At 37.1% G+C, this 19614-nt stretch overlaps 1 protein-coding gene across 8 annotated transcripts in view; it reads right to left on the bottom strand.

The window, feature by feature from the left end:
- CLOCK (clock circadian regulator) overlaps nucleotides 1-19614 on the bottom strand; it is a 135253-nt gene that overhangs the window by 27013 nt on the left and 88626 nt on the right. For all 8 annotated transcript variants that reach the window (XR_014296631.1, XM_082653015.1, XM_082653013.1 and 5 more), the window contains 7 exons: nucleotides 13294-13414; nucleotides 9320-9433; nucleotides 9066-9184; nucleotides 7221-7303; nucleotides 6902-7008; nucleotides 4999-5146; nucleotides 4357-4432 (listed from right to left, as the gene is read on the bottom strand). Coding sequence is in view for 7 of the 8 variants with exons in the window: in XM_082653015.1 (XP_082509141.1) it covers nucleotides 4357-4432; nucleotides 4999-5146; nucleotides 6902-7008; nucleotides 7221-7303; nucleotides 9066-9184; nucleotides 9320-9433; nucleotides 13294-13414 (768 nt within the window). In the remaining variant the exon portion in view is untranslated. The remainder of the gene's footprint in view (nucleotides 1-4356; nucleotides 4433-4998; nucleotides 5147-6901; nucleotides 7009-7220; nucleotides 7304-9065; nucleotides 9185-9319; nucleotides 9434-13293; nucleotides 13415-19614) is intronic.

Below are 19614 nucleotides of genomic sequence, written 5' to 3'. Positions count from 1 at the left end.
CTCAGTTTCAAACATCCTACTCTTTAACCACCCAACTCCAATATCCCAACTCCAATAATCCTTCAGTGGAACCTAAAATACATCAATTCTACCACATTTTCATAATCACTCTTGTTTTCTCTTCCCTCTTTAACCAGCTTAAAATCATGGTTAATCATCACAAACACACCCTTGAATGTATCATCAACTCCCTTGCCCATATCTCCCTTCACCATACTCCCTTAGGAAAATACCAGTGCTGGTGAAACCCAATTATTAACCTATTCCACATCTGTTCCTGCACAGCTGAACATGGCTGAAGAAACACACATGCTAACCGTTGTTCTCTCTTTAAATAAATGACCAAGACCCTCAATCAGCCCTTTATCCTGCCTGCCAAACAGACTAAAATTCCCTTGTCCATTCACTTTCTCACTCTCCTAGAAAACTATTCAACACTTTTCCCTCTTTTCAAACCCCAAACTCCAGTTCCTATTTCACTGTAGAGAAATGCCACAGCTCCACTACTATATCAACCTTCCTACCAGCATACATACTCACATATTCTACCCTTCTTCATGTTACTGTAATTCAGGGATCAGCACACTTTTCTGTAAGGGTCAGAGAATCAATATTTTAGGCTTTGTGGGCCACATAGTCTCTATCACAACAATTCAACTCTTGTAGTACAAAAGCAGCCATATGCAACGTACGATTGAGTGTGGCTGTGAAATCTGATGATATAATCTTTGTGTGTCACAAAACATTATTTTTTTTTCAATCACTTAAAAACATGTAAAAAACGTATCTATAGCTTGTGGGTGTTACAAACCAAGGCAGAGGGCCAGATCAAGCCGAACGGCCATAGTTTCCCAACCCCTTCTGTAGCTGAAATCATCTGCTCCTCTATCTAGCTAAGCCTAATCCATTCACTTGTCCACTAGATCCCATCTTCTTTCACCTACTCAAGAACACTGCTAGCATTTCTACCGCTCTCTCTCCTATCACCAATTTTTCTCTCTCCTTCAGACCATTCTTGTCCGTATACAAATATGCTATTATTTCTCCCACCTTAAAAAGCAAAAGCTTCTTCCTAGCCCAGTGCTTCCTATTATTGCCAGATCTCTCTCCTCTTTGTAGTAAAACCCTTCCCTACTTACCATCTCTAATTCCCCTTGTCTCAGAAAATTCTCTTCTAAACCCACTCTAATCAAGCTTTCCCTCATATTACTATTCCCCCTGGTCTGTTCTTACTGATCAATGAATACATGTTATTGAACTGAATGCTCAATTCTCAGTACTCATCTAATTTAACTTATTTCAGCAGAACCTGACAAAGCTGACTGTTCACTCCTCACTGACACGCTCGCTTTCTTTTCTTGGCTTTTAGGACAACGTAGCTTCCTGGTATTATTCCTACTTCAGTGGATATTTCTCCTTGGTCTCCTGTGATTGGTTCTTCCTTGACCCCTTCACGTCTTAACGTTGAATGCCCCAGTGCTTAGTGCCTGGTCATCTTCTCTCTACACTCATTCCCTTGGTGATCATGTTTAGATTCCTGACTAAAACCATCCACACATGGACATTTCTGAAAAATATATCTCAAGTGGACCTCTTCCCCAAACTCAGGAGGATCATGGTGGTAACATTAATGTGGGGAGAAAGTAGACATCGTTGGAGTATATTTTGTAAGTAGGGCTAGCTGAATTTCCTAGGATTGGACATGGGCATGAGGGGAAAAAAAGAAGTAAAGAGAACAATCTCTGTATGTATTACTTTGGTTTCTATGATAGTCCTTATTTCAAGGAACTCTAGATTTAAGCACTTTCCTCAGAAAATTTCTTTCACTAAAAACATGCTGGATTTTCCTCCCCTAAGCAGACAGAGCCTCTTTGGAAAAATTCTTTCATATGGGACCCATGAGAGCAGCAGCCATATTCTCAGCAGATAGAGCGATGTCCAGTACTTCCTGGCACAGGGAAGGCACTCTTCTTTTTTTTTGTTTGTTTTTGTTTTTGCGGTACGTGGGCCTCTCACTGTTGTGGCCTCTCCCGTTGCGGAGCACAGGCTCCGGACGCGCAGGCTCAGCTTCCATGGCTCACGGGCCCAGCCGCCCCGCGGCATGCGGGATCTTCCCGGACTGGGGCATGAACCCGTGTCCCCTGCAACAGCAGGCGGACTCTCAACCACTGCGCCACCAGGGAAGCCCGGCACTCTTCTTTTTTAACTGAAGTATGGCTGATGCACAATATTGTTAGTTTCAGGTGTACAACATAGCGATTCAACATTTAAATATGAATATCATGGTAAGTCTGGTACCCATCTGTCCCCATACAAAGCTATTACAGTTTTATTAACCATATTCCTACGTGACTTACTTATTTTACAACTGGAAGTCTGTACCTCTTAATCCCATTCACCTATTTTGCCCCAGCCCACACCCCCCGCCCCGCCCCACTCTGGAAACCACCAGTTTGTTCTCTGTATCTATGGGTCTGTTTTGTTTGTTCATTTGTTTTGTTTTTTAAATTCTATGTATAAGTGAGATCAGTCGTCTTTCTCTGACTTATTTCACTTAGCATAATGCCCTCAAGATCCATCCATATTGCTGCAAATAGCAAGATTTCGTTTTTTGACAGCTGCAAAGTATTCCACTGTATATATGTACCACATTTTTACTTAGGTTGCTTCTGTATCTTGGTTATTGTAATTAATCCTGCCATGAACATGGGTGCATAAATCTTTTCGACTGTTTTTGTTTTCTCCAGGTAAATACTCAGAAGTGAAACTGATAGGTCGTCCTATTTTTAATTTTTTGAAGAACCTCCATACTGTTTTCCACAGTGGCTACACCAACTTACAATCTCACCAACAGTGCATGAGGGCTCTCTTTTCTGCACATCCTCGCCAACACTTGTTGTTTGTTGTCTTTTTGATAACAGCCATTTTGACAGGTAGGAGGTGATACCTTATTGTGGTTTTGATTTGCATTTCCCTGATGATTAGAAAGGTGTTGAGCATCTTTTCACGTGTCTGGTGGGAAAATGTCTATTCAGGTTGTCTGCCCATTTTTTAATCGGACTTCTTTTTTGTTACTGAGTCCTATGAGTTCTCTATATATTTCGGATATTAACCCCTTATTGGATATATCATCTGCAAATATCTTCTCCCATTCGGTAGATTTCCTTTTCATTTCGTTAATGGTTTTCTTCACTGTGCATGGAAGGTACTTAATAAAGTTTGCTGAATGACTGAATGACATCCTCCCATTCTGTCCCCTGGCATGCTGCCTATTTTAACTCATTTTTTAATATACATTCTTGACCTTTTCATTCCACTTATTTTTCTACAGATCAAAAATACTTGTTGTAGGCAACTTCTGATATGGCTCATAATGATTCCTACCTTCAGGTATTCATAACCTTGTATAATCCCTCCCCTTTACTGTAGGCTGGATCTAGTGGCTTACTTCTAATGAACAGAACAGACAAAAGTGATGGGATATCACTTCTGTGATTAGGTTACAAAAGACTGACTTCAATCTTGCTGGATTTTTCTCTCCCTAGATCTTCTTGCATACTTGTTCTGATAGAAAGGGCCACCTGGAAAGGAGCTGAGGATTGCCTCTGGCCATCAGCCAGCAAGGCACCAAGGCCCTCAGTCTAACTGCCCATTAGGAACCCAATCCTTCCAACAACCGCTAAGTGAGCTTGGAAACAGATTCTGCCAGGGTTGAACCTTGAGATGACTGTGGCCCCCAGTGACGCCATGATTACAGACTTGTGAGAGACCCTGGGCTGAAACGTTGTGCCTCATGGCCAATTCTGAAGCAGAGGGCCCAACTAAACTGTGTCTGGATTCCTGACTCACAGAAACTATCAGATAATATACGTGTGTTATTTTACATCATTAAGTTCTGTTACACAGCAATAGGTAGCTAATATACTACACTCCTACCTGATACAATGAAAAGAGAAACCAGAGTTCAAAATCTGACTGTAACTTGCCAGGCATGAGTCTTTAAGCTCAGTTTTAATATTTTCAAAGTGGGGATATCACCTACTCAGATAAGGATGTCTGAGAAATAAATGACATTTCGTAATTTATATAAAAACCTAGCCAGAGCCTAGCACACTGTAACAAATGTTAGTTTAAATCTGAGATCATACATGTCTCTCATACAGTTATCACTAAATAGCAGCCCTTCAAATCTTTTTTAGAAGCACACAACGTTGTAAGATATTAAATTTAATATAAAAATAAATAGTAAAGCATAGTTATAACCCTGTCACGAGTAAGGAAATGAAATATTTGTTGAGTCTTGTCTTTCACTGGGAAGAAATAAAAATAATTAAAAAAAACTGTAGGATAACATACTTTGTCAGCAGCTGTCTCTGGAAGAGACTCTTCAATGCCAAGTTCTCGTCGTCTTTCAGCCCTAACTTCTGCATAACTATAAATGGTAAAAAATAGAATTTCAGTGTTTGATCATTCATTTAAAATACTGCAGAGGTGCAACCATTCAGTGTTTGTTATGTGTCTTACTTGTTCATCACAAATTCCAGACTATTTTCTATGCACCACAGAAACCTAAAACATATACATACAGTGTATACCTTAGTTCAAATTCCATTTTTCTACATATCTCAGAAGTTTTATGTGCTACTGTAAAGGATCCATAACCACACAGAACTTAAATTAAGAGGAATTAAATAAGGGAAGAGTATGCTTTATCTACCCCAGTTCTCCTTTTACATGACTGACTGTGGTATATAAAAGACAGTTACAACATCTGCTCTAAACCATAAAATCTATGTCAAGAATTATATATTTCTACATATCTGTACTGCATTTCTTTCTATATAATGCCTATAAGTAAATGTAATAATAAATTGAAATATATATCAAAAATGGTGAAAAAATCACTTTGTACTTCATTAATAAGTTATACATAAAATTACATTCCAGAATCATTATGGATGTTTCTATATTCAGAAATTCTGTAAAAGGAATTATTACCTTACTACGGTGTGAGTACAAACAATGAACTCTGGTCTTGAATTCCACTGATGATAAGTGATATAATAATGAGTTTGAAGCCAAATCCACTGTTGTCCTTTGGTCAGGAACCTATAGTAACATGATTTGCCTTTCCCGTATTGCATTACTAAGAAGAAAAGAAATATGTTTTGATTCATATTATTAGATTTTTAGCCAAAGGTATCACCCACATTTATATCTATATATATAATTCTTCTTCTGGCTTTTCAATAACATATAGTACATCAATTATAAGAAAATGCTATTCTGTAGAGATAGCAATTAGCATACCTTCCACAGTGCCCAATTTACAGCCAGTTATTGCTGATCTTATACTTTTCACATACAATAAATTTCCAAATACTCAAGAATAAATTATTCACGTACTGACTTTCTCCTGCTAAGACATACTGAGGGCAACAGCAATAAGTAATCACACCTGGACTCCACCCACCCTCCCGGCCCCCACAAGTACAGCATCTTTGAGGCATTTAATTCTAAACCTTAACTAACCAAAATCAGAAAAATTTAATTATTTAAAGTAACTGACAATACAGTATTTCCCAAAACATTCTCTGTAGATTGTAAGTTTGGAAGCCTTTTAATGACATTAAGCAACAAATGGGTTTTGTGGTTAAATTAACTTGGGAAAATTTGTTAAACAGGTCTTCTCAAAGCCTTGAGTACACTAATACATGTCAAGATTCTGGTGGTGCGGAGATGGGGACTGATTATAAGCTGTTACCTAGTTTTCCTTGACCATAAAATTCATTTTTAATAGACTGGCATGCAACAAACCTTAGGAAATGCTGGACAGGAATCGCTTGCTCTCTCTATTAATGAGGAAACCAAGTTCTACATACTTCAAACTGCTTGTCCAAAATTACCCAGCTAGCTAATAGAGGTGTCAGATGTTTTTAATACATCATGGAGCTTAGTGCCCATTATCACGTGAAGTGAGGAATGTTTTTGTGAAGTGACTTTACTCTGAAAATCTTCCATATAGCTGAAGATATTATATAACATGCTTTATTTTCATAGAGAGAGGTTTATGAGACCGGCCTAAGACATTATGAAAGTATCTTAAATATCTAATTTAGAGGACACTCAAGAGGGAAGGATTTGGGGAGGAGGATCAGAGAAGCAAATAAAACCTATTAAAAACAAACTTCTGAAACAAGGAATGAATAGCACCTGGTAAAGGGGTAGGGCTAGACTCTAATCCTGTCTGCCACCAATGAGTTATGGGCTTGTAAGTAAATTAGTTAGCCTTTCTGTGTCTCAGTTTACTCGTGGAGATAATAGTAGTATCTACTTTCTACAACTGTGATGATGAAAAATAGAGAATAATGTATGTAAATTGTTTAGAACAGGGCAAAAAAATGCGATGATAATGTTCCTTCTGCTAATATAACAATGGCAGGTAACATTAATGAAGCACTCACTGTGAGTTTTCTAAAAGAGATTCTTTAAATGTGTCCCTACCTCCTGGGCCTGGATATCAAAATTTATGAAATAGTGTTCTAATATTTTGACATACTATTACAATTTTCAAACAAATCTACTTCTCTTACTCTAGATGTAGAGCTTATATACTTCAAAACAAGGTTTATTAGATGCCATATTATAAAACTGTACTTACTACTATAGATTGAAATATGTAGAATGGGAAGAAGTTTAATTTAGACTTGATCTAGGATTCCTACTGGAATTAGTTATATATACAAAGAAAAAATTTCCAATATATCTCAAAAATACAAAAATGGTTCTAAGTTGGTATTTCACCACCTTCTATTAATATGATAGTTATTTACAGATTAAAAAGTTATTATCACCAGAAATATTAAAATCTACTTACAGTAGATACAGTAAATCTACTTACAGTGCTCATGACATTTTGCCAAATTTTCTAGGTCATCCACATGATAGTAATCATAGCCTGATGTTCCCAGAACTTCAAATGGCAAATATCCTATTATGGGTGGTGCCCTAAATTACATATAAAACAACCAATATTATGAATTTTTCCATAATAAAAAATACTCAACTAGAAATCAATTTTGGGAGGAACCTTTATTTTTTAAATAATGGATAATGAGTTTGAGCGCCCTGATGAGAAAAAGTTTGTCCTTGAAATCCATTAATTTCAAGAATTATAATATGATTATTATCTTTTTATAAAATTGAAAAATGGGAGTTACCTGTGATCTAGAAATAGAAACTTCCATTCTAAACTATGTCTAGATGTAAACTCTTCATTAGGTTCTTCAACAGTGCACATTTCCTACAAATAAATTAATAATTAAAATTTAGAAATACTTTTCAGTGTCCTTAGCACAGTCCCAAACATTGTTAGCTGTAAAAGTCATTCTTAGCTAACTTTTCCCTAAACATTTTTTTAATACATTTTTATTTTCTAGTACCAAGGAATATGGCAATAAATAGATGCAGGCTTCTGGGGGAGTATTTCTCACTCGACACGTTTCTCTATTCACTCACATGCCTAAAAACCCTAATTCTGAATTCAGATCTCTCTCCTGAATTAGAGTTCTGTATTTCTGTCTGAATGTTCCTGCACATCACAAACTCAACATGTCCTAAAATAAACGAACTGCTTTACTCCTCATACCCAGTTACACAATGTTCCATCTCATTAACAGAGGCATACCTGTGTTATGCCATTAAGTCTAGAAATCTGATAGTCACAATACACTCATTTTCACCTTTCATCATCTAAATGGCCACTACTAAATCCTTTCAATTTCACCTTCTGAGTTTTTAAGAAATCTGTTCGATCCCATCCAGCTTCAGGGTCTTACTTTAGACTCCAGACCCTCGCCATCACTGGCTCACAATATTGCCAAAGTGTCTCCCCAAGCAAGTCTCCCTGTCCTTCAACTCCTCTTCTATTCTGGCCACAATTACCTTATAAATACTCCAATATGATTGTATAACTTCCCTGCTTAAAAACCTTAATGGTTGCTCATGCCATCAGGATAAAATCTACACTCTTCAGCAAGGAGAAACAAACAACAAAGAAAGAAGCACATTTCATTGCCGGCATCTGCTTCCTTTTCTAACATCATCTCTCACCATCCCTATCCGCTCCTCCACACACAGTAACCCTAGACTCTAGTCATACTCAGCAATGTATTCCAACCTGCCTCTGTGTCCTTGAATAACCTTCTGTAGCACAGCGTAGTGATTAAGAGTTTGGGCTTTGAGAGAAAAAGAATTAGAATCAATCTCAGTTCTACTGCTTAATAGCTGTGACTTTGGGCAAGTAACTTAACTTCCCTAAGGCCACAGTTTCCTTATATATAAAATGGTGATCATACCAGCATTTTTAAGAATTAAATAACTCATGTAAAGTATACAGCATGTGGTAAGCACTCAATAAACATCTTAGCCACTGCTATTAAGATCAAAACAAGCAGAGCGAGACTGGTTCAAGATCCTCTAACTGCTAATTCGGTACTTTGTCCTATAATATGGTGTTTCCCTAAATTTAAAATCTTAGCCTGGCTTATTTCCAGCCACTTTCCAGTGATTGAAGTCTTTGATTTTCCCACTTCCCTACTAATCATCTGCTTCCTGGGCCCAGGATATAAAAATAAATTATTTAACTGAATTTCAAAACTGAAGAGGTACATGAAAGGCAATAAAAAGCAACTTGTGCATTTCAAAAATAAAATTTCAAAACCAATCTTTTAAATTTACCTAGATTTTTGGCTTTTCCCCTTTATTGTAGTTGTGAACCATACAAAAAAAGCATCTTAAAATTTTGCACAAAAGCAGGACAACGGTGATACATAACCACTGGTTAACTACAAAGGGTGTACATTTAAAAATTAGTTATGTAATTTAATGAGTGCTTTGATAACTCATTATTTGCTTCAAAAATATCATGATCATGTATATTTAATGTCTCATGGCCATTACCACTTCAATGTTTACAGGAAGTATCTGGAAACAACAAAAAATTACACAGATAATTCTCATAATATAAAGTGAAACCCCTTTGTGAAATAAAATTAGAAACATACCTTGATGAACTGAGGCGTAGCTAATCTGACAGTAGCTACAAAACAAACTCTATCTTCATAAGAAGGCTTGTGTGTGCGTTGTATTGTTCCTTCAAAACCATTGTGTGCTGAAGTGGATACTAAAACAATAAGGAAATAAGTATCAACAGTTACTCCAGGAAAATCTAGTTTTTACTGATATTCAAACATCTGTCCTTAAGAGCTTAAAAGAATACCAAGTGAAATTACATTGCAAAAGAAGCATTTTAACTTACCACTGTTTAAAGATTTGAAATTTCCTATAAATTTCACATATTCGTAAGTAGACGGCTCCTTTGGGTCTATTGTTCCTCGAAGCATATGACAACAAAATTCTAACTGATTTTTTGCTGAAATAAGAGAAAAAATATGACATATTTGTGATTTATCATAATGAATGATATTTCACACAAAGTAAGATTATAACAGTTGTATAAGTCTACAATCATTATTTCCTTCAACAGAGGTCCTCAATGACATTTTGTTTAGTCCATAAAAGCAGTTTCTTTAGATGATCTCACCTTGTCCTTAATAAAGAAAACAGATCTTCTGATACAAGCCACTCCATGTTCCTCCATTTTTATTTGTCCTTCCTTCTCATTCTTCACTCTAATTTCAAAGAAAGGTTTTGCTTCCTATTCCAAAGTTAATACTTCTATGTCTACCTTGAACAGTCTTTCCTCTCTTCCTTCTCCAGGACCAGGGCCACACCACGGTATTCATTCCTTTAACATCCACACATGTTCTTTTGTGGTTCCTTACTTTCTACTTTTAAATTTGTTCAGGTCTTTCCATCGCAAACATACAAAGAGTTTTCCATGCTACTCTTTTTAGTAACACAGATCTCCTTTCTTTTCATTATGTGCTCTAGTTTCCATATGTTTACCTCCCTTAACTTTATGCATTGTGGCTTTTGCCCTCACACCTCTATAGAAATTCCTCTTCTAAAAATCACCCACGTCTGTATTAAGCTCAATGGTCTTTCCTCACTGTTTCTACCTCTTCTTAAAATTCACATGTTTTCATTCCCATAGTATGAAACTTACCTTCCTACCTTACTATTTCTATCTCTTCAGCTAATCAGTCTTCAAATTATGGGCATCACAAAAGTTCTTTTAACCACTGTGGCACCAGGGAAGCCCAAAAAGTTCTTTTGATTGTAATCTATTATCCTTTACAAACTTACCAGCATTGACAAACTTATTTACTCCTAAATCTCTCTCCCCAACTCTAACATTTTATATAAGACCAAGTCTCATATCACTATTTGATTTCAGAACATCTCTACCTGATTGTCCCATCAGTAACTGAAACTCAAAATATTTGAAAGTGAATTTATCCCCCTTTCTTCCTAAGCCAGCTGTCCTTCCCCTTCGTCCTATGTATGTATGCTTAACTCCTTAGTTAGAAATCATATCAATTTGGTCTCTTCTCGTCCTATCACCAGTTCCCAAACTAATCTGTCATAGGATGTGCTGTTCATTTCACCAAGGAAGCTCTCATGAGTCATTTTTTCCAGATGAGCATCCAGTACCACCAACTTAGTACAGATGTAAATTACCCTGTACCTAGGTAACTGCAAAAATGGACTCTCCATGCCTCCACACTCTTCCCACTCAGATTCACCCTTGCCTATTACTCTAAGACTAACATCACTTTCATTATTATTATTTCAGCACTCAAGGACTAATAACACCTCTCTTCACTCACAGCATCAAACACATACTCTTCTGTTATTATCATGAATGGGTTTATCATCAAACTCAACAGGTTCAAACTCTAACTACTCTCTTCCTAAAATCTTCCCCACGGATGATCCCTAGCTGTTTGGACACCTGTGCCTAACACCAAGTCCTACTGAGTTTATCCACTCAACAACTGAATGCGTGCTTTCCTCTCCATCCTTACTTCTACTGCTATCCTTTTAATCTCCATTCTAGTTATTTTTCAAAATTTTCCACCTGAGAGATTTCCTTTTCAGACCACAAAATCACCCAAATCCCCTTGCACTGGCTTCTCACTACGTTAAAAAATAAAAACCAAACTGTTTAGGATGAAACATTAGGCCCTATTTCCTTCTCTAGACACAAATCACATCACCTGTACTACCTCACCTTCATTATGGCCCAAATGGCATATTACAGAATCCTGAGTTTTCCAAGCAATTTACCCTCTGTTTTACATCTCGTTTACTCCTTTGACATGAAACATCCTTTTTTCATGTACAAAAAAAGAAATAACTTTTTTTGTATATCAGTTCTTTAAGCAGGAGGTCTGAAAGTCATTTAATTAAGGCTTTTCTCTATTAAAAAGTATCCTTGGGGGGGCTTCCCTGGTGGCGCAGTGGTTGAGAGTCCGCCTGCCGATGCAGGGGACACGGGTTCGTGCCCCGGTCCGGGAAGATCCCACATGCCGTGGAGCGGCTGGGCCCGTGAGCCATGGCCACTGAGTCTGCGCGTCCAGAGCCTGTGCTCCACAACGGGAGAGGCCACAACAGTGAGAGGCCCCCGTACTGCAAAAAAAAAAAAAAAAAAAAGTATTCTTGGGGACTTCCCTGGTGGTACAGTGGTTAAGAATCCACCTGCCAACACAGGGGACACGGGTTTAAGCCCTGGTCTGGGAAGATCCCACATGCCTCGGAGCAACTAAGCCCATGCGCCACAACTACTGAGCCTCTGCTCTAGTGCCCACGAGCCACAACTACTGAGCCCACGTGCCATAACTACTGAGCCCGCGTGCCTAGAGCCTGTGTTCCGCAACAAGAGAAGCCACCACAATGAGAAGCCTACACACTGCAACGAAGGGTAGCCCCCCGCTCACCACAACTAGAGGAAGCCCGTGAGCAGCAACAAAGACCCAACGCAGCCAAAAATAAATAAATAAATATATATATATATTTTTAAAGTATTCTTGCCTGATCTTGGAAACGGAAGCCAAAGGTCTGTATTTCTGCCAAAGGCTTTCGTTCAGTTCTCCAGACAATGCTGCCCTTGTGAAGGTCTCTAAAGCAGACTCCTCTTTTGTCCACCTCTTGCCATGGCCCAGGGTTCCATCTTTCTAATTTTTCTCTCCTTACTCTATATATTTACCTCAAGCAACATCATTCAATCCATGACTTCAAATACCGTTTACAGGCCTATAACTGGCCTCTACGTCATTATATCCAACCCAAATCTTTCTCCTAGGTGAAAGACTAGTCTCTTGGTCAATGTCATAGGAACTTGATTTTTAAACAATTATAAATAGGCTTCAAATCGATTCTCCTGGTCTCCAGTTTTTCTTCTTCTCAACTCCTTCTGACAGGCTATCTTATCAAAGATGTATGTTCACACATACTTACACGTGTGTGTGTGTGTGTGTGTGTGTGTGTGTGTGTCTGTGTCTGTATGTGTATCTCAATTCTTGAACGGTTAGTGTTCTACAGAATTTGAAGATTTAAAATATAAAGAACCTTTAAAATGATTCACATCAGTATTACTGGAAAAGTCAAAACTTAAAAATCATGGAAAAAGTAGCAAAAGAAGACATCTAATCACTAATGGCCAAATGTAGTGCTGTAATGATTTCAGATTTTACACAGGATGATTTATGCAAGAAAATGAGGTATTCTGGTCAAATTAACTTGTCCAGTGAATCTAGGAGAAAAGTCAGATTATACCATGGTATTTCACACTTATTAAAGGCAGGGACTACTTTTCCCTATTCTTGGCACTTTTATGGTATAGCACACAAATGTCTGGCACACTAGACATATCCAATAAATTACTGTTTAATTCTGTTTAATTAATAAAGCAAACAATTTCCTTTATTAAATCATTTTTTTAAATATAGAAGTCTTGCCCGATAGTTTCAGTGTTCAATTGGTTAGTGATGGTGAAAATGAGCTGTTTCATTTTCTCTCATTAAACACAGTAAGATTTTATATAAAAATTAGAAAGAATATACTGCAAGTTCCATTTTTGTGTAAAATACAGTTTTATGGCATACTATAACAAAAAGATAAGATTTCAATGTATTCTGGAAGAGTTCAGACTTCTAATATGGTCATAATTCCATCATATGTTAGTATTTAAAAAGGATCTAACAGGGTATTTGTAATGATGCCATGTGTTAATTTGGTTAAACATACCTGGGTTTGTCACAAAATTACAAAAGTAAAGGATAACACAACCAAATCTGCTTAACTTTTTGCTTAAGAACTACTACTTACATTTTAAATATTCAGGGGTTAATGAATCACTTTCCAGCAGATGCGTAGAGAGTATTTTATAAACTTCTGAATGTTCCCCCTCTGGGATAAAATTAAATATACTTTGATCCACAAGATCTGACTGAAAAAGAAATTTTTAAAAGTTAAATAATTATAGTGATTCAAGAGACATTTATTTTTAAAGTACATAATCACTCTTAATACATCAGATGAGCACATGGTTAATGTTTAATTATCTGTGAAAACTGACAAATGTCATGTTACAGAGCACAACTCAAAAAACAAGACTGAGAAGGTGAAAGAGGTTAACATGACCTCATTGCCTCTGAGACTAGTGTCATCAGATTCATGATCAATATGACCTTTGAAAGTCTGATAAGTTATTTGCAAAGGTGAGTTTCAAATTTGAACATGTGAAATATAACAGGACTAAGAAAGTTGATTAGAAGAATCTCAGGCTACCAGATGTAGCCTTACCATACATCCCAAACTCTGGTAAGTTATGGTGGTGTACACTACAATGAAGGACCACAGGAGTGGCCACAGGCTACATGAAGAGGAGACTTGACTTTAAGTGTCATTTCAGTTGTCCAATGTGTCCTTTCTTTTTTATTTCATCTTTTCCAGCCATCTATCCTGTATCAAATTGTCAAAAAGCCATGCTTTAAGATAACCACCCTCTTCCCCCCAAAAAGGCAAGTTATGTGCTGAGCATTATAATCCTTGCTAAAATATGGCTTTAATCAACAAGCAACAGGTGGCCTACAATGTGCCATGGCTGTGGAATCAAAAGTGAATGGGACAGTGCCCGTCCGTACGAACCATCGACAACAAAACTTTAGTGACTTCACATTTCCTGCCAAATCCCATGCAGTCTACCTGGCTTCTCTACATTTCCAAACTGCCCTGTGGAATCCTGGGGTTACTGAAGTGGTATCTCCAAGACTATGGAGGTAGGCATGGAGGGCAAGGGAAGTGAAAAGGAGTTGTGAAAGCGGGCTAAGGGTTCCACTAAGAAATTTCACTTTTATTTTGTATTTCAAACACTGTAAAGATTGTTAAAAACAAAACAAACTTCAAACAGTAACAAAAAACAGCCACTGGGGATGGTAAGAGGTGGGAAAAGGGGTGTTTACCACTCTTGTACAAGCCATACATTTACACTCTGCCTTCTGTATCTTCTCTAGCCTTCAAGGTCCACCTCATGAAGTGGAGTACCTTTCCCCTCTCTCACCACATGTTTGTAGCCTTCCATCTTGCAAAGACCAGTTCAAATTATTTCCTTCAATAATATGTCCCTTAACTGCATAATCCACAGTAAAAATAATAAAGTTCCTTTAGTAATTACTACTCATATCCTTCATTTCCCATCAAAAATATTTAATTATATTTTAATCTCTATGTCCTACCGCTCTGTGGGTGAATTAAAGGGCCCTATCTCTTACACCTTTATCTCCTATCCTTCAAATCAAGATACAATAACACTGAGCTTTGCACATATCGGTTATTAGTGCAGTAAATTATTTTGAATTAAGGAGTTACTTGATAAGCCTTAAGGGGTAACCACACCAAAAATATATCTGCATTTTAACAAGGAATTTTTCTGAATGTCTGAAAAGTCTCTAGAACAGAAGGAATAAACAAAAAATTAAGGCATGAACAACAAAAAAGGCTAGAAAATTGCCTTTTATTCATAAAATAAAGTATTAAAATATAGGCATTGACATTAATATAAAAAATAGTCTTGACAGAAAAATAAGATACCTATTTGTAGAACCAAAACTCATTTTGGAGATGATTAGTTTCCTACAATTATTTACTTTTACTGACATTTCTTCCACTATTTCAGTAAATTATGATCTAACCTTTGTCACCCTTGCTTTTTTATCTATAAATCTACAGGCTGTCTCATATGCATAGAGAAAATACATGATTATCTAGTATACAGAGTGGTGTGATCACAAGCACTACTTCTCCACCATTCTGCTTCCCCAGACACTCGATAAACTGAAGTATCAGACTTAGTTGGCAACTAACTGATGTGTGATTTTCCATTAACCATTACACTTCCAATCTCTAAATGAAGTTGACCATACTTGATGTTGCCATACCATCCACTCAGTTCCCAAGCACAATTCAAAGGAAAGAGAAGGAAGTGACAGCTATCTGGATCCTTCTGTGTGCCTCAATTATTTTCATGAAGAAGAAATGTAAATCCTGCTGATTGCCATATGATATAAATCAATAGGCTGTTTTCTTTACATTAGGTCAATGCAACCGTTCGGTGGAAATTATTAACTCTCATCAATTATCTTTTCCTCAGCGAGAAAACTGACAAATACCTGCTATAGAGAGTAGCTGCTCAAAAGGGACTGAAAGCTCCTCCAAAAAATGTCAGGTATATGTTGGATATAACATATTTTTAAACAACTATGCTCCTTATGTACAGGCGTAAGGAACAGAGATTCTGGCGCTATCAAGTAAGCTTTATTTGCTTATTTCAAATATTTGTTTTCTTATTAAAAGTATTTACTCACCAATAATCATATAACTATTGAAAAAAATTCCAAATTGTTACTTCTGCATACTGCATCTACACCAAAGATGGTACTGACTTTCTTAGCACATTCTTGTGTTTATAATTCAAAATTACCAAGTTAAGAAGAGTAGAAAATGAAATGCTCATACAGTATCTTAATAGTGGCACTTTTAGTCCTGGACTCTGTTAGGCTGTAACATGGTGAATCTTCCTTCCTATATTACATGGTAACAAATTTAATATACTCTCTTCTCAGGAACACATTTAAGCAAGTATGAGGAAAACAATCTTAAACTGTAAAATTTTACAAATTTTAAGCTCCTGGTAAAGAGACCCAACTTTATGTCTTGGCACTTCCACTAAATTGTACAATTAAGTCCAATTTCTCTGGGTTTCATGTATGGTTCTAACAAACATAAAGGGGCTGGGCTAAGGACGTCTAAAATCCCTTCTGGCATGGAGGTGGTATGACCCCATAATTTTGTTGTAGAAAGCCACACCAGGAAAAAAAAAATTCATAAATTTCCTTTCCTGATTATTAGCCACAAATAGGTTAAAATGTACCTAAATTAATTTCATAAGTATAACATGACAAAGTTAAAAAATTTTTTGCAGGACCTATAGAATCAGTCTTGCAATTTTACAGTCAAATTTAAATTTAAAAATGTTGTTACACTGACCATTGATTAAGATGGCAAATTTTAATTTCTCAACAGAACTGAATTATAAACACTAAAGTCTATATTTAGAGATTTGCTAATGTTTCTCCCCCTCTGGGCAAGAGCCAAAATTCTGTTTTAGACAAAAAGGTATGCATGTTCAAATACAAAGAAAGGCACACCATTGTTTTAAACCTTTTGTTTAGCATCTGTTACAGTTTAATTATTAATGGCAAGCCAAAACAGAAAATCACATACTTTTTTCCTTACTGTGTTTGATCCTAAACAAGTATTACTTCATTTCCTCAAAACACACTTGTGTTTTTGTTTTCAAACCTTCAAATAACATACAACATTGTCAGTGATGTGAAGGAAAGTATCCACCGTAACTGGAGAGCGGTAAAAAAAAAAAAACACAAAAACTGTTTTAATAAAGGCTACTATTAACTCCGCATGGAATGAAATGGGTCTGCTGGATCAGCAGAGACCTCCTCTGCCCAAACGTTCACCTGCTACATGCTTTGGCTGACAAGACAATCAAAAAGATCCAGAAGATGTTACTCACAGAGGAAACTGGGTAGGGGACATATGGGAACTCTCTGTACTATCTTCTCGATTTTTCTATAAATCTACAAATAGTTCCAAAATTAAAAGTTTAAAAAAAAAATCCAGGAGGGCATGGTGACAAGGTTTCTCACTGAGGGGAGAATGTTAATGATCAAACACTTGGATCCCAACTAGATCTGTGGTAGACATGTTGTTATTTCAAAATGCAATTAAATATTCCCTCACTAAAGATCCAACACCAGTGTGCCATTAGGAAGGAGTTTTTAAAACATCTACATCAAATAATCTACTCACTTTCTTATACTCAATCAATAATTCGTAAGTGCCTCTCTGAGAAATTAGCCAGCACACGTGGATACAGAGATGAAGTCCCTGCACTTAGGAAGCTTACATCTACCATTATTATCAAAATAAACAGAAAATTACAATTCACTGTAAGTGTCACGGTGGCAGTACGTATAAGGTAACGTGAGAACACAGAGAAAAGGAATCTAATTCTCAATGAAGTCCAGGGAAAGTGCCCAAGAAGCAGGCTTTTAAAAAGTCTGACCACATTGCAAATTATACCCTGACTATGACTAAATTAAAGATTATATAGTTTCTATAAATACATAACCGAAAGAAAATCCAATAAAAATGTCTGTGGTTTAAAAGCATATAATTATACCTTTATTCAAGTTACTTAACTTTATTTTTTTAAATTATAGTTGATTTATAGTATTATTAGTTTCAGTTGCACAATATAGTGATTCAATTTTTTTTATAGATTACACTCCAAAGTTACTACAAAAGATTTTACAAGGTTATTACAAAAGTTATTTATACTTTAAAGTTATTACAAAATAATGGCTATATTTCCCTGTGCTGTACAATATATTCTTGTTGCTTATCTATTTTATACGTAGTAGGGGTAATCCCATACCCTTATCTCGTCCCTCCTCGCATCTTTCTCACCACGGGTAACCACCAGTTTGTTTTCTTTATCTGTGAGCCTGCTTCTGTTTTGTTATATACATTCTTTCGTTTTATTTATTAGAACCCACTATTCAATCTTATCTTAGTCATATCTTAATCCTATCGAGGATTTCTTTCCCTGGCTTTTTTCACTACGTAAATATATTTTTTAAAATTAATTAATTAATTAATTTATGGCTGTGTTGGGTCTTCGTTTCTGTGCGAGGGCTTTCTCTAGTTGTGGCAAGCGGGGGCCACTCTTCATCGCGGTGTGCGGGCCTCTCACTATCGCGGCCTCTCTTGTTGCGGAGCACAGGCTCCAGACGCACAGGCTCAGTAATTGTGGCTCACGGGCCCAGTTGCTCCGCGGCATGTGGGATCTTTCCAGACAAGGGCTCGAACCCGTGTCCCCTGCATCGGCAGGCAGATTCTCAACCACTGCGCCACCAGGGAAGCCCCATAAATATTTTTTTAAAAAGAGTCCTCCAGAAAATTCTGTCCTTTTCTCTGCCCATAGTAGTTTACTTACATGTTGCTATAATCTCACTGTTTATTCCCGAACAATTTTTAGACGTTGGGCTAATCACCTATTGTTTGAGCTTACTTGTAAAGAAAGCCCCTAGAGAAGCAGTAAAGCCAAGTCATTTTCTGTGTGACCCAAAGAAATTAGCAAATTACTTACTGCCTGGCTTTCAGAAACAAAGTACCCTTTTAGAATCTGGCCTTTTTAAGTATAGAGTCCATTCTCTTTACAAAGTACAAAGTAGCAGAGTAATCAGAGGGAAGGAGATACTGCTTTTCAACATCTCTTGAAAGAGATCCTTATAGAACAGTTGACTCTGCACTGTTATACATTTTCAAGAGATGGGCATTTTAAGAGTAATTTATAAGTAACTTCAAAATATTTACACCACAAGCCCCACTGTAAGCAGATAAGTTAGGGGTCCCCTGGAGAAAGAGAACCAGGAATAGCTTTCTTGACATAAGAGAAGCCATTTTGTAATCTAAGCCTGGCCACAATGCTTGCCCTGATCTCAGTATTTAATGATCTGAAGGGAACAAAGGAATGCAGGGAGAGAGAAAAGGCAGGCAAACAATAGTGCAGGGATAAAGCAGAGTCCTAGTTCCTTCTCAAAGGATATACATAATAATACATCTGAGCTCTGTAGGAACCAAGGCCCCCCACCCCAAGTGGAGGATATAATGATGATGCTGACCTTTTCTGACTTCAGCCAAGTAAAGCTGGGACTCTGTCAACGTTTGCCTCACTTCTATGCTGAATTCTCCTCTGCTAAAGCCCCTTCCTGAATATGCATGTGCCCTTAGCTTAAAACTTCCCCAATTTTGCTGCCTGGGGAGACACTACTTTGTGAAGGATCCCCCCACCACCACCACCACGTGTTCTCCTTACTTGCTGCGAGTTATGATAAATCCTTCCTTCTCCCAGTCTTTGGCTTGGTTGGGTCTATTGGCTTGGCACCCACCAAGAGGCGAACCCAGTTTCTGGGTAACACCATCTTAGATAAGAACATTACATATTCAATAAAAACTTCAAATTCATAAGAACTGTCAATTGTAGCAGAGCACCTAGCATAGTACCTG

The sequence above is a fragment of the Grampus griseus genome (assembly GCF_964374135.1).
Source record: "Grampus griseus genome assembly, chromosome: 4".
Taxonomy (NCBI): Eukaryota; Metazoa; Chordata; class Mammalia; order Artiodactyla; family Delphinidae; genus Grampus; species Grampus griseus.
Note: the sequence above shows the minus strand (reverse complement) of the source record. Positions and strands in the feature narration are given on the sequence as shown.